The sequence below is a fragment of the Fundulus heteroclitus genome, unplaced genomic scaffold, assembly GCF_011125445.2.
Source record: "Fundulus heteroclitus isolate FHET01 unplaced genomic scaffold, MU-UCD_Fhet_4.1 scaffold_390, whole genome shotgun sequence".
Taxonomy (NCBI): Eukaryota; Metazoa; Chordata; class Actinopteri; order Cyprinodontiformes; family Fundulidae; genus Fundulus; species Fundulus heteroclitus.
In genome coordinates, this window is record NW_023396804.1 from 93,472 (window position 1) to 116,439 (window position 22,968).

A 22,968-nucleotide genomic window follows, 5' to 3' on the forward strand; every position below is an offset into this window, starting at 1 on the left:
AAAATATATAAAGAGTAAAAAAAAAATACTAAAACTATCTCTCAAATAATGTATTAAAAGCAAACTATATTTTTCAAAACCTCTGTCCTTCCTGTGCTTTCGTTTAATGGGCAAAACATTACAAATAAACTCACAAATTCTAAAATATTCTTTACCAGAGCTTTGTTTTCTCCTGTATTAAATCCAGATAATGTCTCACATTTATTCTCAGATGATTAACAGAAACAAAAATCTGAACAATTTATTTTAATCTTCTCATTCCACCAAAAGTGAAGGAAATCCACTTCTAAATCTTGTCATGTGTTTAACCTCAAGAGAATCCCTCAGACGTTGTTTTGCTGTTGATAATTAAACTCGTTCATTTAGTGACGGGGATGCTGAGTCGACAGAACATCTATTTTATGACTGTGTGTTCAGGAAAGCTCTGTGGGAGGATGTGCACCACTGGATTTCTTCAATAGTCCAAACTTTCTGCTATTTTCTAAAAGTGAAATTAGTTTTCAAAACAGAAAAAACTTTAGAATCGCTTCAATTTAATAATCTCTTTAATGTCTTTCTAATAACACATCTTTGATTTCACCTGCTGCCTTGAAAATACAAGTAAAGTCCTTAGAAGTGATCTTTGTTTAAATTTAAAAATTAAATCAAGCTGATTTAACATCAAAGGAAAAAAAAAATTAATGTGATATTATAGTTCTGACATGTCATTTATACTGAATTGCAAGTTGCTTTAACTTAATACTGCAAGTTACAAAAGCAGAAAATCTGCCCTCACCCAAATTAACCAGCATAAATTTCTGGATTAATTTCACTCACATTATCAAGTTAAAATAATTCATTGTTTCAGGTTATTGGGACTGAAAGTCAACCTGCATGAATGAAATATCTGCTAATGTGTTTTCTTCAACATCAGACTGAATTCTGGACGTAAAAACAAAGATATGTTAATTTCTAAATGATCAAAGCTGGAGGTCAGAACAGTGTTTGCAGCTTTTTAAAATCAGTTTTTATCTTTCTTTGGTGAATGTGGCAAATGAGTAAAGAACAAAAACCTTCAATAATTTGAACAGAATAGAACTAAACCGGGGCCGGGGAGAGGGACGTCTGGGCCTCCCTACTGAAGCTGCTACCCCCGCGACCCGACCCCGGATAAGCGGAAGACAACGGACGGACGGACGGAGAACTAAACAGGCTGAGGCTTGTTTTCATAAGGCTTTATATTTTTTTATTCTTTTACAGCTTCTAAGTGTTTTATTTCTGAGTCCATGAATCCTAGCAGAGCTCTGGTCTGGTTTAACCTTCATGACTCTTTGAAGGAAGTCAAAAAGGACTTCATCTGGTGGAGATCCTCCAGGTCAAGGCAGCAGATTGCTCCCATGAACAAAGGTGTTGGGAACATTTCTGAGGTCATGAAGGCTGATCTTCTCCTCCAGCACCACAGCCACGTTAAAGATGTCCAAAGGAAAGGCGTCTGTCAGAGGGCCGTCGTCAGCAACCAGGATCCCAGTCTCCATTCCCTCCATCATCTAGTCCAGGGTTTCTCCACCAGCCTGATAACAAATCCATGCAGACTGCCTTTTTTAAATGGACTCAAACGGCTTCAGCAAAGAAGGAGTTTGCTGTGTGAAGCACCTTTAGCAGCAGATCTGCCTTTGTGTCTAGTCTCAGAACTAGAAGCAGACAGAAACAGGTTAGGAAACATTTAGCAGCTATAAACAGCTTTGTGAATCGGCCCCAGTTTGTACCTCTGTCTGTGAAACAACCTTCTTCCCATCAAACATGTAGAAATCCAGCTGAGAACCCAGATATCCAGATAAACACCGACTAAGGAAACGTTGTTTCTGTTAACTTCAGCAGCTGTATGTCTGGATTGTAATAATAATCGTGAAGTGATGCTAATTATGAGTCACTGCTGATTGATGATAAGGTGTTACTGTTGTTCAGCTTCCTTGCTCTAGTTTGTAAACTGGGAATAAAATGATTCAGATGATAAATTTTCCTTCTGTGTAATTCACTGTATAATAAATATGTTTCAGAATCAGAGAAAACTTTTTATCTGCTAGCAGGAAAAATGCATCATCTGGTGATGAGATCCAGGGTTCAGGTTTGTGTTCATCACCTGCAAAGGTTCAGTAAATGAAAGCATCTGAGATCTTAGTTGTAACCATGAAAATGGTGATTTATTTGGCAATATTTCACAGACATGTGCATATTTACATTTTAACAAACATTTTTACTTGCATGCTCAATTGCATGCTTCTTCCACAGTACAAAAACATGACTGTTAGGTTAATTGGCTTCTCTAAAGTGTCCTTAGGTGTGTGTGTGTGTGTGTGTGTGTGTGTGTGTGTGTGTGTGTGTGTGTGTGTGTGTGTGTGTGTGTGTGTGTGTGTGTGTGTGTGTGTGTGAATGGTTGTTTGTCCTGTTTGTCTCTGTGTTGCCCTGCGACAGACTGGCGACCTGTCCAGGGTGTACCCCCGCTTCTCGCCCAGTGAACGCTGGAAATAGGCACCAGCAACCCCCGTGACCCCATGAGGGATAAAGCGGGTCAGAAAATGGATGGATACTCAATTTTTAATTAACATTCATTAAGGAAACTGAAAAGAATATTTAATTTGTTTGAATTGATGAACTTCTAAAGATTTTATTTGCATTTTAGCAGAAAGATCAATCTAAAGAACAAAGAAGCTTCTTAAAGCTTTAAAACATAAAGAACTTTCTTATTTTTGAATAAAATACATTTTTAAATAAATCAAGTTTTCCTCCTGTAACCTCATTGGCTAGAAAAGGAATTTAAAAAAGTTCAAACTACAAAGTAAACTAGGAGCAATTTATATTTTAACTTTAAGAGAACTATTGTTGCACAGAAAAATACTGATGAATGATGTGAAAAACCTGAACAGAAAACCTTAACAGCAAAGACACTAAAATAAAAATCTTTAGAAGGAATCAAACAGATTGGAAATACTTCAGTTTACTTGAGTTTACAAAACTCAACAGAGTTTTTATTAGAGTTGTAACTCCAGGAAACCAAAACTCCAGCATGTAGCGGCTGAGTGAAGGTGGTCTGGACTCTGTGGAGGAGAGTCATGGTTTCAGAGACGCTGTAGAAGGACAGAATACCTGCTCTGTGATCCAGGTACACTCCTACTCTGGAGGAACCAGGACCTGAGATGGAGGTCCAGATGTTGTTGTGATAAAATTTATAACCTCCTTGGTAACAAATTAATGCCCAAGATTTGTCATTATGTCCAAATCCACATTCATTCCCTCCTCCTCCTCTGCTGATATTCTTGTATGCGACTGCTACAGAAACTCTCTCTCTCCACTCCACCTCCCAGTAACAACGTCCAGTCAGACTCTCTCTACTCAGAACCTGAGGCCAATCAGTGAATCTGTCTGGATGACTAGAATAAGACTGAGGTTGTTTCATCCTTGTCACCTTCCTGTTCCCTTCTGATAGTAACAGATAACTGAATGCTGTGTTTGGATCCAGTGTGATTTCACATGAATATCTCAAGAATCCAGCTCTGCTCTTTGGTTCTGGTTCTGACAGTAAAACATCCACCTCAGTGAGTCTCAGTGAGATGTTTGTCCATGCGTCTCTCAGGATGTCCTGTAGTTGATCTCTGAGCTCTGACACAGCTGCTGTCACATCCTCAAAGTAGCTCAGAGGACGGATCTTGATGCTGGATGAGTGTGTAGACTCACTGAGTGCTGACAGTGAGGGGTAGTTGTGGAGAAACTGGTTGTGATCCTCTGTGTCTGAGAGCTGCTTCAGCTCAGCGTCTTTCCTCTTCAGCTCAGTGATCTCCTGCTCCAGCTTCTCCTGAAGCTCTTTGACTCGACTCCCTTCAGTTTCCTGCTGGGATCTGATCTGCTGCTTCACATCAGAGCTTCTTTTCTGGATGAGACGGATCAGCTGAGTGAAGATCTTCTCACTGTCCTCCACTGTTTTATCAGCAGAGTGCTTGATGGCCTCCAGCTCCTGTTGAAGCAGCTTCACATCTTTCTCTCTGTCCTGGATTCTCTGCTGGATGTTTTCTCGTCTCACCTCCAGCTCTCTCTGCCTCTCAGTCCTTTCTGCTGCAGCTGACACTGTGTCGTGGCCTTTATGTTCATCCACAGAGCAGAGATAACAGATACACTTCTGATCAGTACGACAGAACATCTTCATCACCTCATCATGACGAGAGCAGATGTTCTCCTGGAGGTTCTTGGAGGGCTCCACCAGCTTGTGTTTCTTTAGTGGAGCCACATCATAATGAGGCTGAAGGTGTTTCTCACAGAAAGAGGCCAGACAGACTAAACAGGACTTGATGGCTTTCAGTTTTCTTCCAGAGCAGAAATCACAGGCCACATCTTCAGGTCCAGCATAGCAGAGATCAGCAGGAGCAGCTTGGAGTCCAGTCTTCTTCAGCTGCTCCACTAAAGCTGCTAACATGGTGTTTTTCTTCAGAACGGGCCTCGGTGTGAAGGTCTCCCTGCACTGAGGGCAGCTGTGGATTCCTTTGTGATCCTCTTCATCCCAGAAGTTTTTAATACACTTCATACAGTAGCTGTGTCCACAGGGAATAGTCACCGGATCCTTCAGTAGATCCAGACAGATCGAACAGGACAAGGTTTCTCGGTCCAGCTGGTTCTGCTCCATTTCTCCTCTCGGTCACAGTGACTGTGTGAGTTTCATTTCCTGAAAACAGAAACAGCTCTGAGCTCTGATCTACCAATCACGTGTCAGAGCAGAGAGGCTGCAGCCAATCAGCTTTCACCTCCAGCAGATGTTGCTCCACCAGCTTCAAGGTGTGTCTGAGAGCAGGAAGAACAGGGAGGGTTATCAGGTTTTACAGCCTGCAGGATAAGGAGCAGGGCCTCATTTATACAACATTGTAGGGAATCTATACTAAAAGTGTATGTACAGCAAGAAATAAGCTATTTTTTGTCACTTACTTTTCTTTATATTTGTAAGCATTTTGTTTTGAAGGGTTCAGCATCGTTTTCCGGCACAAACATCCGGTCATGAGAGGTTTTGGTTTACATTTCCAGTAAATCTCAGCTGAAATATTGTGGGAAGTTTCTGCTTTCCTGATGAGCTCTGCAGGAAATCTTTCTTTCTTTGCACCCATCAAAACTAATCAGTTTTAATCCGTTTAAAGCTCAACAGACGCTGATTTAGATGCTGCAACGGTGACATCTGGTGGACGCTTTGCGTAATTACGCCTATAAAGAATTCAGCCGTTTAGAAAAAAAATCTGTTTATTTAAACAACAAAAACACAAAATACATCAAAGAATGAAATAAATAGTTTTTCTAAGACAAAAACAGATGTTTGCTGGTTTTCTGCTCAGTCTTCAGGACAGAACAACACTCCCGTCCCGTCTGGAAGAACAGAACCTGCTGAGGGCTCTGGGGCCCGTCCCGTCGGCGGTTCTAAGCCAAGGGCCCGGCGGCGGGCTCGGGGATGTTGGTGGCGTGCATGTCCCGTGTCATGTTGGACTTCTCTTTGAGTTTGGCCTGCAGCAGCGTGTGCTGGACCACGCCTATCCTCACGTCCATCTGGACCATCTCCTGCTTCAGCTTGGTGAGGCTCTGTTTGATTTTCACCAGCGGGGCTGGAGAGGAGAGATGGGAACACAGACAGAGGAGGGATGTCAGACACGCTGGGGGCAAAAACAAGGACTCCTCTAGAAGTCTGCTTCACCTCCATCACACATGCTGCTGCCCTTGTCCTCCATCTCCTGCTTCACCTTCTCCTGCTCCTCGCTGATCTGAAACAAATAGAAGAATTGGTGTCAATGTTTGCTGGAGCTGCAGCAGAGAAGATGATGATGATGATGATGATGTGTTGGCTGATTTATTTATATAGCACAATTCAGTACAAAGACAATGCAAAGTAACCTGACAACAGCCAGATGCATGTCTCGCTCCGCCTAGCTCCACTCACATACATCTGGGAGATCCCCCGTTGAAAGTGATTTCTCCAACCAATTTTATGGTCTGGCCAATCAGGACGCAGGGCTGGCATTTCATAGATGTGACGTAGTGGAGACGTGACCATGACGTGAGACTGTTTTGATAGCAATGGCGGCTCGACGAGGAAGCAAGCGTTAGCATTGATGCTGCTATTTCTTCCGTGTTGTCCAATCTACCTAATATTGTTTCATTAAAAGAACATCAGAGAACGCCTCTGAAGGCTTTTGTTGGTGGAAACGATGTTTTCGCCCTTCTCCCGACCGGATTTGGCAAGTTTTGTTTTCCGGGGCGCGCCCGCTGCAGACGCGGACGCGCCCCGGAGCGGGTAGCGCGAACCATGTTAGGAGGCCTTTAGTCCTCAACGCGGTCGGCCCGGGATCAACTCCGACCCGCGGCGCTTTGCCGCCTGTCTTTCCCCTCTTCCTGTCAGCTCACTGTCAATAAAACGTGTGCCACTAGAGCCGCAAACACATACAACACATTTTTCCTGCGTCGCTCTCATCAGCGTCAAGGGTTAGCTTCGGTGTGAGTGGTTGAAATAGCACGTCGATAAAGATGACAGACAAGTGGCTTATCCAATCATATGCAAGGAGTTTTGATAAGGCCCAGCCTTCAGTAAAGGCAATTCCTGTGGCGGCGTCCCAGATGTATGTGAGTGGAGCTAGGCGGAGCGAGACATGCATCTGGCTGTTGTCAGGTTAAATGCAAAGTGCTTTACATGATTAAAATATAGCGAAATTAAAGAGAATAAAAGCAAGTAGGAATAAAATGTAGATAGAAAATAGGACAAAAAAGTGGTGATTCAGGTAACTAGAACAGTTGGAAGTTTGGTTTCTGCTCTCTCGTTTAAGGTTAGTCCAGCCAGACTCTCTGAAAGACTCTGAACTTTGTTGTGGGTTGCTGAAGACCTGCTAACCTGACTGAACGCCCTGGAGAAACTCCGATTTGTGTCCTGTCTTCCCTGAAGAGTTATGGGGCGTGCTAGCTGAGAAGCGCTGAGCATTTCCAGCCACCTAGTGATTATGGACTCTCGCTCCGGGCCGTCAGCCCCTGCCGTCACCTACACCTCTGACCCTCTGCAATCGTGATCCTCCGGTCTTCATCACCCACCATCCAGCTAACCTCTTAAAATAAAGACTCTTAAACTTTTAGTCCCGTGTGTGCGTCCTGAGTACATCAGTAAACAAACATGACACTGCTAAGTTCAATTCAATTTTATTCATGAAATATGCCATCTCAAGGTACTTTACAAAGTCAAGTTCAATCATATTATACAGATTGGGTCAGATTATACAGATTGGTCAAAAATGTCCTATAAGGAAACCAGTTGATTGCTTCAAAGTCCCGACAAGCAGCATTCACTCCTGAGGAACCGTAGAGCCACAGGGAGAGTCGTCTGCATTGTACATGGCTTTGCAGCAATCCCTCATACTGAGCAAGCATGAAGCGACAGTGGGAAGAAAAACTCCCCATTAACGGGAAGTTTGCATCCTTATGCGTGGCGGTCTTGCAGAACCTACACCACTGTTTCAGCTCATTGCGCTCGCTCGAGGTTGAAGGACAATCCAGGGCTCTGTACCCTCTCTGGCCACAGTTGTAACAGGTGAGTTTTATGCTCCAATTGTCTCTTCCTTTAACTTTCATCACACAATCTTCAGCTGAGCCAGCAACACACAACTTCTCTGTGCTCTCATAGCTTCTCAGCTTCATTTTAAATTGGGCAAAACTTAACTCTTTATCACTCTGTGTAACATAAACAGAGAATGGTTTGAACTCATCAGGCATGTCTTTTAATATCATTGCCGTCAGCAGGCCATCACTTAAACTTCTCCTGCATTACGCAGCGCTGTAATTGCAGATTCTGCTCGGATAATGTAGTCAGTCACGTTCTCATTGACACCTTTCTGAAGAGACGTCAGCTCCGTATACAAACTAATCACTCATGGCTTACCCGAACCAGCATAGCGATCTCTGAGGATCTTTAGGGCTTTTCTGCCATCATCCGCAGCATCTCTCACCACAAGGGAAAGACTCTTATCGTCCAATGCTTGAATTAATTCTGCATATGCCTCTTCAATTTTAGTGGCGTCTTCTTCCACGTCATCGGGTTCACCCTTCAGTAATATGGTACTCTTCAGCTCAAGCAGACATAAGTGGGACAAAAACTTTGTTTCCCACAACTCATACTTGTTTTTATCTCCGTCAAAGCATAATCGGTTCCATCGGCTTCCAGACTCCTTCCTGGGCCCATAACCTGTTGACGCTGCCATCAGTAAAGGGCTGGAAATGCCGGGTCGTGACGAAGGAAAAACAACATAGCTCTCTGTTTCATTTGGCCTGAGTGCAGTGCTCACCAGAGCAGCCTGTGGCCCTTTATTAGCAGATTGCGCCCACCTGTGTAAATCTCCGCCCATAACAGGAAGTAGACAAGAACATCAAAAATAATATTCAACAAAATCGTAGAAATAACAGGTTTGGTCGTACAGTGTGTGGTTTCCGGTCAGACAGCTAGCACACCACACATGAACAGATTTCACTCAGGATCATCAGATCATCTTTGTTCCAGGTCCAGCAGGTTTCTGAGCACTTTTTCCCAAACGGGCAATCAGCTTGATTAATGGACAACATCCTCCTCCCCTCACCTGGTCTGAGCATCACAGACTTTTCTTGGATGTCATCTACATATAATTTCCATTATTTGTTATTTTGTAACTTTAAAAAACATATATAATTCAACTTTGCATATTTTTCTGCAGGTTCTTCTGCTATTTGACTTTCTTGAAAACTTTATTTTATTATTTCAGAAAGCTGGGTAATCATCCATCGACCCAGCCATCTTCTTGACCAGCTAATGTCATGTTCCTTATAGAATGAAAGTTTCACTCAGGTAATAATCATGGAAACCAAAGGAAAGTTTAAAAGGTTTATTGGTGAATCTGCAAAGTTTGATGATTCTTCTTGCTATGGATCAAGAACCCAGGACGGCACTAAGGGGAAAGGTAATGGGTTACTATCTGAAAGTGAAATGTGTGAAGGTTGAGAATGTGTGGAGATGGTTTCTTACTGGTGCAGACAAGATGACTTTATCCACACTGGTTGAGTTAGGCAGGAGATTGGTGGAGATGACAAGTGTCTTTTGTCTTTCCTGTCAAGGTGTGAGTTGTGGCTCTGTGAAATGTTGGAGGGTTCACCAGGAGGTGAGGGAATGATGATTTAAAGAAGAGCCATTGTTCCAGGAGGTCAGCCAGAAAATCTGAGTGGAGATTTTTAAGGAGAGTTCAATAAACAGAATCCAGGAATGAGAAACAGTATGCTGGATTGACAAAGAAAACAGATTTCTGTTAAGAAGAGACAGCAAAGGCAAATGTCAGAACTCCAGGAACATTATTCTCAAAGAACAAGAGAGCTGGATTACCACTTGTAGGAGGTGAACAGTCTGTAGTCTTCCTCAGGAGACCTGCTGGTCGTTAAAGGGAGAAGTAAGTGGGTTAATATCTGAAACTGAAATGGGTTCAGAATGTGTTGTAAAATGTGTGGAGAAGGTTTCTTACTGGTGCAGGCAAGGTGACTATGGTGAATCTCTGAAGGATGGACAGGCAGGTGTGCCAGGAGGGCGGTTCTTAAGAAGAGTTGTCAAAACAGATGGAGGGACTGAGGAACAATACGCTGGAATCCAGCATCTGAGTACTGACAGACAAAACAGATTTCTGTTAAGGAGAGACAGCAAAGGTAAGTGTGAGAACTCCAGGAATATTAGATATAAAGAAGAAGATAATCTGATTACCACTTGTATGAGGTGAACAACTAGGCGTCTGCCTCAAGAAAAAAGCGCCTCTTTAAAAGGAAAGGTAAGTGGATTACTAACTTAAACTGGAATGGATTGAGAATGTGTTGTAAAAGGAAAGGAGACACATTCTTACTGGTGCAGATGTGCTGAGTATATCCACACAGGTTGAGCTAGGAAGGAGCTTTGTCATTGGTGGAGTTAGTCATTGTCTTCTTTTGTCCTTCTTTTCCAGGTTGGAGTTGTTGATCAGTGAATTGTTGAAGGGTGGACAAGCAGGTGAGCCAGGAGGACTGCTGGAGGAGCAGTGTGGTGGTTCTTAAGGAGCGTTATTAAGACAGATGTAGGGACTTAGGAACACTTTGCTGGAGTCCATTATCTGAGCAATGAAAAATAAATCAGATTTTGTTTAAGGAGAGATGGCAAAAGTAATTCTAAGACTTCAGAAATGTTTCATACACAGAAAAAGATGGAAATGGTTTCTTACCGGTGCATAGAAGGCAAAGATATCCAGATTGGTGGAGTTAATAATGTCTCCTTTGGTGCTTCTTTTCCTTGTTGGAGTTGTTGATCAGTGAAACATTGAAGGGTGGACAGGCAGGTCGGTGAGTGATGAGTTACAGAGGAGTTCTTGTGCCAGGAGAGCCACCAGAGGAGCGGCTTGAAGATTCTGATGGAAAGGTCTTCAAACGGATGCAGGGAACGAGAAACAGTGGACCTCTTTAAAAGGAGAAGTAGGTGGATTAAAAACTGAAACTGGATTGGATTGAGAATGTGTTTTAAAAGGAGAGGAGACAATTTCTTACTGGTGTAGATGAGGTGTGTAGTTCCACACAGGTTGAGCTAGGCAGGAGATTGGTGGAGGGAGTGATTGTCTTCTATTGTCCTTCTGATCCTGGTTGTGGATTGGTGAATCTTGAAGGGGGCACTGACAGTTGATTAAGTTTGCATTTTAGAGGAGCACTTGTACTAGGGGGGTGGCCAGAGGAACAATTTGGGGATTTTTGAGAAGTGTCGGTGTTTAAAGCCCTTTTGTGTCATGAAGTGCATCCGGCATAGAATCTGTCAAGTCTGTATGATAGTGGTACTGACATGTTGTACTACTTTAAAGAATCCTTCAAACTAAAAGGATTTTATGAGCTGTGGGTAATATCCAGTAGTCATTTGGTCCGGGGCTAGGTTACACCCTGGAGATTTCACCAGTCTGCCACAGAGGTAATCAGCTTTTTTATGTATCATAAGCATGATGTTTTCAATGTCCTGAGGCAGAAAGGTTTTAACAACCTGTTTCTCTCCATACATTAAAGATGGTCAAAGGACAGATAACATATAAAGTTCTGACCAATAGCAGAGGTTGAAGTTAGTTTTAAAGAAAAATGATAATCACGTAATAAACCAACAGAGCTGGGAATCTTGACCAAAACAAATAAAAGTGAAGAAGCCTCAGACCAGCCTTGCAGCTGACTGTCACAAGGTCACCCTCCCTGCATATCCAAATACTAGAACCAGAGGGCAGAAAACAGAACTACAGCTAACTCCTAAAAGCTCAGCTTGTTGATTGGCATGCTGGGGCATGTAGGAGGTAGGAACTGGGGCCAAGGTTGTCTGTCAGACTTTGGTCATAATGTCAATGTTTTAAATAATTTTTAAAAATGGTTTGTATGAGATTTTCTCATAGAACATTTTAAAAGTGACACTGCACGTTTAAAATCTGCACAGGAGAGAGGTGATGTCTTAACAATTTTAAATAACCGGCCCATTCTTGCAAACAGTGTTGATGGTCAGAGGGGATGCCCACCCTGATGCTCCTGCCCACCTGCCTCACCCGGAGAGCCAGGCCGCTGCTGCTTTGACCTTTTCCTGTGTGGCTCTGGTTCCTTCTTCCGAATGGGCACAGAGGCGATGCTTCTTTGTGGCTGTGTCCTCTCTTTGCTCCCAGCAGCTTGCAGCTGTGCCGGGCTTTGTTTTGCTTCTGCCACCTGGATCACAGCCACGGGGGGAATCTGCTTGTGCTTTCTCACCAGCAAGTTTCTGGAGGTCTATATGGTATCTTTGATGGCAGCAAGGGTGAGCTAATGCTTGGCACAGTGTTCTTTACAACTTGTGTGCTGCAGCTCACCCATTAAGAATCCACTCTGGTAAGAAGGACCTCCCCTGCTGGTAAGTACGGGAATTGCAAGGAACCAGGCTTCGCCCACTGGTCTACGGCAGCACTGCACTCTTAGACCAGGTGCCTCACCGACTCAGGTGTGCCACAACCAGGTCGGGAGTACGTAGATATAGCTGACATGTCCTGGGAGTGCATGACGGTCCTGACCGGCAGAATCCCATGAGCCATCCTCCATGATATGTCATGAAGTCACTTTTGAAGAATAGGATCGTTTATAAAATGCCAAGTAATTGTGGACTCTCCAAATGAGTATGTGCAAACTGGAGTCAATTTCCCTCCATTAATGTACAGAAATAGACAAGCACCTCAAACATACAGCTAATAGTTAGCTTTTAGATTGGACTCCTTTAAAATAACCTGTTCAAATCCAAATTTTAAATTGAATCACTGGATTTAGAACATATAAAGTTGTGACCACTAACAATGGTTATCTGACTCTTTATGCCCTCAGCAGCTCATCACATGCTTTTTGTTTTTTGGTCGTGTTTTCCTTTAGTAATCTTAGAAAGATGGGTTATCATCCATCCAATGCCTACATCAGTTTGGTCTTAGGGAGTCTAGGGAGGCTGGAGGCAATATCACACATTGACTGGGTGAGAGATGGAGTACATCCTAAAGGTTCATGAGTCCAGCAGAGAGTGAATCAGTTTGCAGAAATTTAGCAAGGGTAGGGTGAGTAATTCATTTACAGAGGCGTCAATCCTCAATGCAGGTGGCCTTATCCTTGAGTCCTCATGGACAGAGAACTTTGCTGCACGTCTCTCTGCCTCATTTCCTTTCAGACCACATAAAAAACAGCAAGGCCTCAAACAAAGTAGGGTTTTACTTTGAATTGATTCCCAAAATGCTTTGAGCTTTACCTGAAAACTAACTTCAACCTCTTCAATCAAGGACAACAGTGGCGCAGGAGCTAGTTTACCGTTTAACCAGTGGGTTATTGTGTCCTTGGGCAAGACACTTCTCCTGCTTTTTCTGCAGTTGGTGGTCAGAGGGCCCGATGGCACCAGTTGTTTTGTCTGGAAACTTTGCTTCTGTTAGTCTTTCCCAGGACAGCTGTGGCAACAATGTAGCTTACCAGCACCATCGTGTGAATGGCTGAATGAACTGGTGAATGACTGAATGTACTGTAAAGCGCTTAGGGGTTGTTAAACTTGATAAAGCGCTATACAAGTACACACCAGCTAGCATTTACTACAAATCTTCAAGGAGCCCTTGTAACACATGGGCACATGCAGGTTGCCAGTAATGGCAGTTTAATTTAATCACAGCTACACCCACTGACCAAAACCCGAATCAACAAGTCAGCACCCAGTAGAAATGGTCCAGTTTGGTTTATTTCTGCTCCACAGGCAGACCACTGCCAGGTGTCAGAATGAATCATGCAGGAAGCCGCTAAGTCTAGATCAGCCCCCAAAGGGCATGAGTGATGACAATATGAGTGAGGTGGTGGTGTTACAGGTAGTTACCGGTGTGTCCAGTAGTCAGTTGGAACAGTAAGCAAAGGTCAGCAGACACAGAGAACGACTCGTAGACGCATCAGATAGCACCACCAGCAGGTGATGGAGTTTGATGGGGTTGTATTGCTGGTGTGTATGGAGCAGGTTGTAGAGATCCATTAACCTGGCTTATGAGGCATACAGATGTCACAGTGACCAATGATGGTACCAGAGATCTGGATACCCCACATGCCAGGCAATGGCACCAAACACCCTCCACGCCTCACTGACTGGAATGTGGGGAGAACAGATGTTTGGAGCCAACAGTGGGCCACAGTAACACCTGTACACGCCACATGCCAGACAGTGGCACAAAACACCCACCCAGGCTCATTGGCTGTGTCTCAATTCAGGGGCTGTATCCTTTGAAGGAGGAATTTATAGGCTGATTAAGTCACAGCCCAGCGAGGAAGGCTGCCCCAATTCTAAAATCCTTCAAAGACTCTTTCATTGTGGTTGACAAATGTGTCCTTTTCCTCGATTTGTACTGTGGGGCCGATGTATCCTTCATTGCTAATCCTATTTTATGATTCACTGTAGGTTGAAGAGAATTTTTTAACCGGAAAAAGCAGTGGTGAATAAAGTTTAATATATTACGTATTTTATTGCATAAAAGTAAATTTTTAAAAGTTTTTAGGCGAGAAGTTGGCTTTCTAAAACTGGAATATGTGCGCGGTTAGTTGGCACATCGCTTGAATTACAAAAACGCTCAAGAGTGATCGGACTGCAGCCAGATCCTGTTGTCAGCTTACAGCCACTGGGCAGCCGAGGCTCACCACGCCGAGAGAGAAGAGCTTTCTACCGACACACTGCTTTCAGACATGTGCTGGCTTTACGCTAAGAGGAATAAGATATCTAATCTTATCTATCTTCATTACAAGATATCTAATGTCAATGTTTGGTTTATTCATTATTGTTCGCTACAAGTAAACCAATTTAAGCCTTGCTCCGAAAGTTATACGGTTCGGGCTTGGCTTGGAAAATGTTTTAATAATGTTGAAAAATGGTATTTGTCATCAATTATTTTGTTTAATAGTATATTTCAATATAAAATTAAGCGATGAAGGCTATTCAAATTCTCAAATCCTTCAAAGACTCCTTCTAATGCGGTCGACAAACGTGTCCTTCTTTTGTAGAATTTAAACGATGGGTCCGGTGTGTCCTTCACTGCTAATCCTATCCTATAATTCATTGTAGGTTGTAGAGAACGTTTTATCCAGAAACAGCAATGGTGACGGGGACTGAAAAGCTGTGAATAAAGTTGACTATATTACGTTTTTTATGGCATAAAAGTAAATTTTAAAAAGTTTTTAGGCGAGAAGTTAGCTTTCTAAAACCGGAATATGTGCCCGGTTAGTTGGCACATCGCTTGAATTAAAAAAACGCTCAAGAGTGATCGGACTGCAGCCAGATCCTGTTGTCAGTTTACAGCCACTGGGCAGCCGAGGCTCACCACGCCGAGAGAGGAGAGCTTTCTACAGACACACTGCTTTCAGAAATGTGCTAGCTTTACACTATGAGGAATAAGATATCTAATCTTATCTATCTTCATTACAAGATATATAATGTCAATGTTCGGTTTATTCATTATTATTTGCTACAATAAACTGATTTAAACCTTCCTCCCAAAGTTATAGGGTTAGTGCTTAGCTTGGAATTAATTAATTTGTATTAATTTATTATTATTGATTTGGAAAAAGGGTATTTGTCATCAATTAGTTTTGTTTTGTGGTATATTTTAATATGAAATTAAACATTTGGCTGATTAATAAATTAGGATATTATAACAGTTGATGAAACAACATTTTAAATAAAAGATTTTTGGCCATAATGAATATATAAATGGGAAAGTAAAAAATATGTGCAGTTATGTACAGTGGAGACAACAGGATTAACGTTTTGCTCCAATATTCTCTTCTGGCGGCTCATGAAGGACCCAGCCCAAGCAGACCAGGTCCTTTGAAGGATGCAGCCCCTGAATTCAGACATATATATACTGTATATATATATATATATATATATATATATATATATATATATATATATATATATATATATATATATATATATATATTATATATATATACTGTATTTATATGTAATTATAGATCTAAAATAAAGTGATAAAACAACAGCACAACACACCCATCAATTCTGAATCCCTAGCATATGGGCATAAACCTATCATGGTGGCCAATGGAGGAACCAGACATTTAGATGCCCCACATGCTACTAAACACAACAACACAACCTACTAACCCTGGCTCATTGTCTGGCATGTGGGGCCTGCAGATGTATGGTTCCAGCATTAGTAACCATGACAGCTGTAAGCAACACATGACAGGCAACAGCACAAAACGCTCAACTAGGGGCATTACCTGGCATGTGGGGTATACAGATATCATGGTAGTAAATGGAGGAACCAGACATCTGTATTTCCCACATGACCTGCAGAGGCACTAAATACCAACCCATTCTCATTGCCTGGCATGCAGGGTTTGAAGCTCTTATTCTAAAACTCACCCAGTTTCATTGCCTGGCCTATGGGGTGTACTCATGTCTGGAGCCAACACTGAGGCACAATAACATCTGTACACCCCATATGCCAGGCCACAGCATGACACGCCCACCCGGGCTCAAACATTGTAACACAATAACACACATACCAAGCAACAGCGAAAACATTCACCCAGGCTCATTGTCTGACACGTGGAGCATTTAGCTGTGTGGTTCTAGTATTAGTGACCATGACAACTGTAAGCCCCACATGCAAGACAACAGCACAAAACACCCATCCAGGCTCAATCCTTAGCATGTGGGCATAAAAATATGATGGTGGCCAACGGAGGAACCAGACATTTAGATGCCCCACATGCTATGAAACACAGCAACACAAAATACCAAACCTGACCAACACTCATCATCTGGCATGTGGGGCCTGCAGATGTATGGTTCCAGCATTAGTAACCATGACAGCTGTAAGCACCACATGCCAGGCAATAACACAAAAAGCTCAAATAGGGGCATTACCTGGCATGTGGGGAATACAGATATAATGGTAGTAAATGGAGGAACCAGACATCTGTATTTCCCACATGACCTGCAGAGGCACTAAATACCAACCCATTCTCATTGCCTGGCATGTAGGGTTTGAAGTTCTTATTCTAAAATTAGTTCCCATGACAGCTAAAAACCCCACTGACCAAGCAATTGTCAGAAATGCCCCTACAAGGCTATTGCCTGTTATATAAGGTTTAAAGATGTCTGATTCCAATATTAATGTCATGTTTTGTTGGTGTTTATATTTTGATTTTCTTTGTCTTCGTTTGATAATTATTTAATGTTAGGTCTAGCCTTATCTGGTTCTGTTCTCTCTTCATTATTGTATGCAAGGTGTTGCCATATATGTGCCTTTATTACGCTATGTATTGTGTAGTGTATTCCTTTAGTTCATTCTTTTGTGTTCTTTTGTAATCCTTTGACATGTATGTTGTTTCTTACTAGATCCTCGTTTGACATTTTCCTCAGGATTTCTTGTTCAGCTCCATTCAGGATTATTTACCCTTTTTCGTCCTCTTCTCCATTCTTTTACTTTGTCTCAGCCACTTCACACATCCCCTGATTGTTCTGCATTCTCTCTCCTTCAGCTGCAGCTCATCTATCCTTATCAGCCCTTCTGGTTTGCCTGTCATGTCTCCTCTTTTCCTCAGAGTATACTTACCGCTTTCTTTTGCTCTCCAAGTGATCCTACTGTAAATATGCCTGTTTCCGTGTTTCTGTCCAGTCCTTTGTAAAAGCTCTGTTCTCCTTATGCCAGATTGGAAGTTTATGTATTTTTACAATTTTCATCAAAACCACTTCGACACAACGCTCCTCCCAAGTACCTTTCAGTAAGTTGGTCCAGCTTTTCCTCCTCTCACCACGACACAGGAATCAAGTCAGAACTTGGACAGAAGCTTCAAGAAGTCCAACATCAGTATGGATATTGATGAGCAGCTTCTCAAAGGTCTTAGTTCACTATTTGAGATTAGATGTGGCTATTCATTCTGAGTTGTCTGGGTGAATGGATATCTTTCCTTCCTACTGCCAAGAATCTGTCCTGTGCTTATCTACCTGCTGCCTAGGGTCTGTCTAATGTCTCTGCTTTCAGGGGTCCAGTTGACGCCTGCCGCTGCTTCATCCTCGCGCCACAAACACCGTTGACACCATAAGACATACATGGTGAGGAGGATCAAATGGTCTGGAACTTTCCTTTCTGACCGTCCATATCAGCAGAGCTGTCCATGCCCTGCCAAGTTCTCTGCTTTGATCAGACCCATTGATCTACTGCATGAGAGTCCAAGACTGCGTGCCGCTTCATAGTGTCAACTTATCGTCACCCCAGACTCCACTCCTCAGTGCTCCAGAGTCCATTCAGAGTCCAGTCATGATCTTCATCTTTACCGTCTACCTTCATGGCTCAGTCATCATCATCATCTTCCTTGCCATGTTCTTCGTCTTATTTGCCATCTATACTCCTTGCTCAGTCACGGTCATTGCCTTCCACAGTCCTAACTCTGCCATCTTTGTTACCTTCTAAACTCACGGTCATTCCATGTTCATCACTGCCATCCATATATCTGGACCTTTCATCACCATCAGCATTCCCAATCTTCAACTTCACACCAGCGTTCTTTTCCTGATCTAAGTTCTTCAAGGGGTAACCGCTTTGTTTTACTGATTAAAAGTTCTCCGACGAGGGTGTCCAGTTGGGACCACCTCATGTCTAGCGCTCTAGCGAGGGGACTACTGGTTTTCTCCTCTCTCTCCAGGGCTCCATGGAGGAATCTACCAGCTTTCAGGCCATGCTCCATGGCATTGTGGAGGTATCTACAGTCTTCCACCCCACTCTCCATGGCTTCATTGAGGGATCCACCAGCTTCCACGCTGCTATCCAGGGCTGCATCAAGGGATCTCCAGGTCTTCCAGTTGCCCTCCAGAGCTCCACCACGGTGTCCTGTCTGGGGTTCAATCCTCCATAGCCCAGCGTCACATTCCAGTTTCTGGGCCCAGGTTCTAGCCCCCTGACCTTTTTGCTAAGTTGCTCTTTGTTGTTCTGTTCTAGTCCTCCTTCCAAGGTCACCTCCAATGGCCCAGATTTTATTAGTTTTGTTTTTATAGACTCACTAAGGGCACCTATGACTTGATCTTATGCCGGGCATACACTGTACGATATATTCAATCGTGGTACTCATATACAGCTCAAACTGTATGACGAAACAGCAGGCTTTAAAAGTTCACAGCTCTCCATCTCTGTTCTTACACTGTGTGGCCCGACACTCGGATGCGACCTAAATGCTCACACAGTGCGTTCAAAAACCACACGTCGGACTCAGCCCCGTAGAGAGATGGCGCTGCTTGGACTGGTCTACCGGGAAGCCAAATGTCAGCAGTAGAAGAAGAAAAGGCGGAAGTGTGGAAGCTCACTGTTAAATATGAGGCTTACCAGAACAAAACGCGCTGCCTTGGCAATTCTACAAGTTACTCCTCTGTACACGTACCGCGGTCATGCTTCTCCCGCTCCTATGTTTTCGTCTGAGAATACGAAGAAAAATTTACCTGTTTGCACGTGCGTAGTGCGCGAGGTCGGGGGAAATCGGCTCGAAGACGGTCGTAACTCCGCTTCAACAGCAGGACGCGATCACGATCACTCACAATCACTCACAATCACTCACGAGGGCCGACTGAATTTCAAACATGTTTGATTTTCAACTGACCTTCCTATTCCTGATCGGTAGTTCAATTCAATTTAATTCAATTTATTTATATACCGCCAATTCATGAAACATGTCATCTCAAGGCACTTTACAAAGTCAAGTTCAGTCATATTATACAGATTGGGTCAGGTTATACAGATTGGTCGAACAATTTCCTATATAAGGGAACCAATTGATTCCATCAAAATCCCAACGTGGGAAGAAAAACTCCCCATTAACGGGAAGGAAAACCTCCAGCAGAACCAGGCTCAGTATGAACGGTCATCTGCCTCGACCGACTGGGGGTTACAGAAGACAGAGCAGAAACACAGCAAGAGAGACAAACAAGCACAGAAGAACACATTAATCCAGTAATCTGTTATATATTAAATGGTAATAGCTGTCCAAAGCTGTCTTCCCTGGATAATGTCTTAGATAACAGAACGCCAGACCAAATGTACCTACTATGAAGAAAAAAAAGAGAGAGAACAAAAAGCAGAAATGACGACAAGCAATGCATAATTGAAGAACAGTAGAACTTAATAGAGTGAGAAAAATAGACCCTGATGTCCTCCAGCAGCCTAAGCCCATAGAAGAACAACCCCATAGGTAGGTCAGGGCAACATAAGCCACTCTAGTTATAAGCTTTGTCAAAAAGGAAAGTTTTAAGATTAGTCTTAAAAGTAGACAGGGTGTCTGCCTCACGGACAAAAACTGGGAGTTGGTTCTACAGGAGAGGAGCCTGATAGAGAGATGTTGAGAGGCTAATCGCCCCTTGGTAGCCCTTGTATACTAAACTACGCAGGACGCACGATCAAGCTGAAACTCGGCCCGATCAAAAGAATTCTCGTACGACTGAAGAATCAGCCCGAAAAGCGCAAAAAGTCGTACAGTGTATGCCCGGCTTTGAGGTGGTGGTGGGGGTAAAGTCATGATTCACTGGTGTGTATGTTTTAGTTTTTCCCTTACCTTTTCCTACGTTAAACATGACAATTGGTAACCATGACGATTTTACACCGCATATTTCAGGCAAGGCCACAAAACGACCTTCCAGGCTCAATGGCAGCATGTGAGGAAATACAGATGTCTGGTTCCAGCATGGGTCAGCTGCAACATCTGTATATCCCACATGCTCACCAATGGTAACAAATAAACTCTCACACAGCCTAAATACGCAGCATGTGGGGCTTACAGATGTCTGGTTCCAGCATTGTTCACCAAGACATCGGTATGCTCCATCAGCTAGGCTAGTGGATCTCTACAAGCCATCCTCACACAAACCCACAACACAAACTCCATCCAACTCCATCAAGTGCTGGTGATGCTGTCTGACGAGCCTGCGAGACAGACTCTGTGTCCACTGACCTTCACCTGCTGCTCTGACTGACTGCCAGACGCTCCGGTAGCTGCCTGTGACACCACTGCTTCACTCACCATGCCACCACTCATGCTCTCTGGTGGCCCTTTCTGACGTAGCGGCCTCCTGAAAGTCAACATTTCTGACACCATCATCCATCTGTCTGCCTGTGGATTAAATTATGTCCCATTCAGGCCATGTCTACTGGGTGCCGACTTGGTAAAGATTTGGTGGAAATGTTTGGTCAGTGAATGTAGCTGTGTTGATTATTTCCAGACTTCTGGTTGGAAACCTGCCGTGTAGATTTTAGCAGGTAGTGTTCTAACCGGATGACTCCAGGTTGCCCTCAGGCCTTTTTAAAGGGCTTGCAGAGGGCTTTGCCGACAGACGAGAAGAACCTTTTCAGGATGGGTTCCTTGGCTGTCTTCAGGATTTTCTCTTTGCAAACAGAAAGTACAGCCTCCTCTACATTTGAGTCCTTATGGCCCAGTATTGAAAGAAGGTTTGTATGTGAGCAGCCAGTCTTTTTACAGGAGGCTCTCAAGATGTCAGCGCTGAGCGTATTCAGGCTACTTTGGTTCTTCTTAAATTCTTCTCCCTCCACCTCAGCACAGAGTTTCTCAGACAGCCTCCTGGTGATTTCTTGAAACTTTGTGTATTTGCACCTCATCTTTGATTTAGTAACAGCCTGTATAACCAGTGCATGAACCAGCAGGCTGATGAATGACTGCTGCTCCTCCTTCTCTGAGCCTGAATCCATGGGCAGCGGCTCATCAACCTGTGTGGTAGCCTCTGGTGCCGGCTTAACTTCTCTTTCCTTTCTATTCATTACTTGATGAATCTGCTCCTCTGACACAGATTTTTGAACCTCTGTAACATCCGTCTCCTGCTTTCTCAGTTCCTCTTTAACAGCCAATAACTCTGGTGAAACTCTCTTGTATCGTCCCTCACTGTATTTTTGAAGGAACCTTTGGATCCTGACTCCAACTCCTCTGTTCTGCTGTTTTGCTGTAGCTGTAGCAACTCTATCCTTCAAGCCTCCATTTTCAGAGATGAATTCGTCCACCATTTTCAACTCTGACTCCTTTTCCTAAGAGATTAAATCATTACCATAATCATTTCGGAAATATTATCAGATATAAATTAATCTTACATCTAAAGTTCTGATTCTTTTCCCTAAAAAACTAAAATATTTACCTCATTCATCTCTGAAAGCTCCCCACAGAAGAATTCATCCACCATTTTCAACTCTGACTCCTTTTCCTAAGAGATAAAACAATTTACCTCAATCCGTTCAGAAATATTATCAGATATAAATTAATCCACCATCTAAAGCTCTGATTCCTTTCCTTTAAAAACAAAAATATTTACCTCATTCATCTCTGAAAGCTCCTCACAGATGAATTCATCCACCATCTTCAACTCTGACACCATTTCCTAAGAAATAAAACAATTTCACTAAATGATTTCAGAAATATTATCAGCTATAAATTCATCCACCATCTAAAGCTCTGATTCCATCTCTTTAAAGTTAAAATAATTTACCTCGTTCATCTCTGCTGGTGCCTCTTCAAGTTCTGGTTCCTCTGGGGTGACCGGTAGCACCTCGTACCGTCCATGGTGGTACCTACTGCAGGACTTCCTGGAGCTCTGAGGACGCTTTTTCTTCTGTGGATTGTGGATGTCTTTGACTTCTCCTAGTTCCTCAGAGATAAATCTGTCCACCATCTTTAACTCCAACATCTTTTTCTAAGAGATACAATTATTTAACTAAATAATTTCAGAAATGTCATCAGATATAAATTCATCCACCATCTAAAGCTCTGATTCCACCTTTTTAAAGTTAAAATAATTTACCTCATTAATCTTTGAAAGTTCCTCAGAGATGAATTCATCCACCATCTTCAACTCGGACTCCTTTTCCTAAGAGATAAAATTATTTAACTAAATCAATTCAGAAATATTATCAGATATAATTAATCCACCATCTAGAGCTCTGATTCCAGTCCTTTAAAAACAAAAATAATTTACCTCATTCATCTCTGCTGGTGCCTCTTCAAGTTCTGCTTCCTTTGGGGTGACCGGTAGCACCTCGTACCGTCCATGGTGGTACCTACTGCAGGACTTCCTAGAGCTCTGAGGACGCTTTTTCTTCTGTGGACTATGGACGTCTTTGACCTCTCCTAGTTCCTCAGAGATGAATCTGTCCACCATCTTTAACTCTGACTCCTTTTCCTAGGAGATTAAATAATTACCTCAATCAATTCAGAAATATTATCAGATATAAATTCATCCAACATGTAAAGCTCTGATTTATGGAGCCCCTCTGGTGACATGGACAGAATTTTTTTTTTAAGATGTTAAGTCGTGACCACGCATTACTAACGCGTGGCCACGACATAGATAAGTTGAGGCCACAGGTTATTTGTGAGGGAGCTCCTTATGGTTGTGTTGCA

At 43.0% G+C, this 22,968-nt stretch overlaps 2 protein-coding genes and 3 long non-coding RNA genes across 8 annotated transcripts in view; all 5 read right to left on the bottom strand.

Moving 5' to 3' along the window:
- The window catches only part of LOC118560160, a 61,964-nt gene extending 42,362 nt beyond the window's left edge, over nucleotides 1-19,602 (bottom strand). The window contains exon 1 of the long non-coding RNA XR_004929133.1: nucleotides 17,871-19,602. This is a non-coding gene — a long non-coding RNA (uncharacterized LOC118560160). The remainder of the gene's footprint in view (nucleotides 1-17,870) is intronic.
- On the bottom strand, nucleotides 2,975-14,409 carry LOC118560151 (tripartite motif-containing protein 16-like). The gene is made up of 2 exons (XM_036130906.1): nucleotides 14,223-14,409; nucleotides 2,975-4,636 (listed from the first exon to the last, which is right to left on the bottom strand). The coding sequence occupies exons 1-2, from the start codon at nucleotides 14,241-14,243 to the stop codon at nucleotides 2,975-2,977; spliced, it is 1,683 nt and encodes a 560-aa protein (XP_035986799.1). The 5' UTR covers nucleotides 14,244-14,409.
- Nucleotides 5,369-5,767, bottom strand: LOC118560157. The gene is made up of 2 exons (XR_004929125.1): nucleotides 5,699-5,767; nucleotides 5,369-5,609 (listed from the first exon to the last, which is right to left on the bottom strand). It is a non-coding gene; the product is annotated as an uncharacterized LOC118560157 (long non-coding RNA).
- On the bottom strand, nucleotides 8,880-10,170 carry LOC118560159. 4 transcript variants are annotated; one of them, XR_004929130.1, is made up of 5 exons: nucleotides 9,891-10,170; nucleotides 9,522-9,677; nucleotides 9,386-9,430; nucleotides 9,035-9,223; nucleotides 8,880-8,957 (listed from the first exon to the last, which is right to left on the bottom strand). It is a non-coding gene; the product is annotated as an uncharacterized LOC118560159 (long non-coding RNA). The 4 variants fall into 4 exon arrangements; XR_004929131.1 differs by lacking the exon at nucleotides 9,891-10,170 and adding an exon at nucleotides 9,755-9,787 and having other exon boundaries at nucleotides 9,522-9,657; XR_004929132.1 differs by lacking the exon at nucleotides 9,891-10,170 and adding an exon at nucleotides 9,755-9,774.
- Nucleotides 19,603-21,688: 2,086 nt separating the features above from the next.
- Nucleotides 21,689-22,772, bottom strand: LOC118560150. Its single transcript, XM_036130905.1, has 5 exons — nucleotides 22,544-22,772; nucleotides 22,370-22,435; nucleotides 22,058-22,261; nucleotides 21,884-21,949; nucleotides 21,689-21,775 (listed from the first exon to the last, which is right to left on the bottom strand). Exons 1-5 carry the CDS (start codon nucleotides 22,724-22,726, stop codon nucleotides 21,689-21,691), a joined length of 606 nt encoding a protein of 201 aa, XP_035986798.1. The 5' UTR covers nucleotides 22,727-22,772.
- Nucleotides 22,773-22,968: the final 196 nt, after the last annotated feature.

Coding starts and splice junctions, on each gene's coding strand:
- LOC118560151 (XM_036130906.1), bottom strand. CDS start 14,243: ATGTCTGAAAGCAGTGTGTCG. Junction 4,637..14,222: donor TGTCTGAAAGCAGTGTGTCG/GTAGAAAGCTCT, acceptor GAGCAGAACCAG/CTGGACCGAGAAACCTTGTC.
- LOC118560150 (XM_036130905.1), bottom strand. CDS start 22,726: ATGGTGGACAGATTCATCTCTGAGGAACTAGGAGAGGTCAAAGACGTC. Junction 22,436..22,543: donor CACCAGCAGAGATGAATGAG/GTAAATTATTTT, acceptor TTTATCTCTTAG/GAAAAGGAGTCCGAGTTGAA. Junction 21,950..22,057: donor CACCAGCAGAGATGAACGAG/GTAAATTATTTT, acceptor TTTATTTCTTAG/GAAATGGTGTCAGAGTTGAA.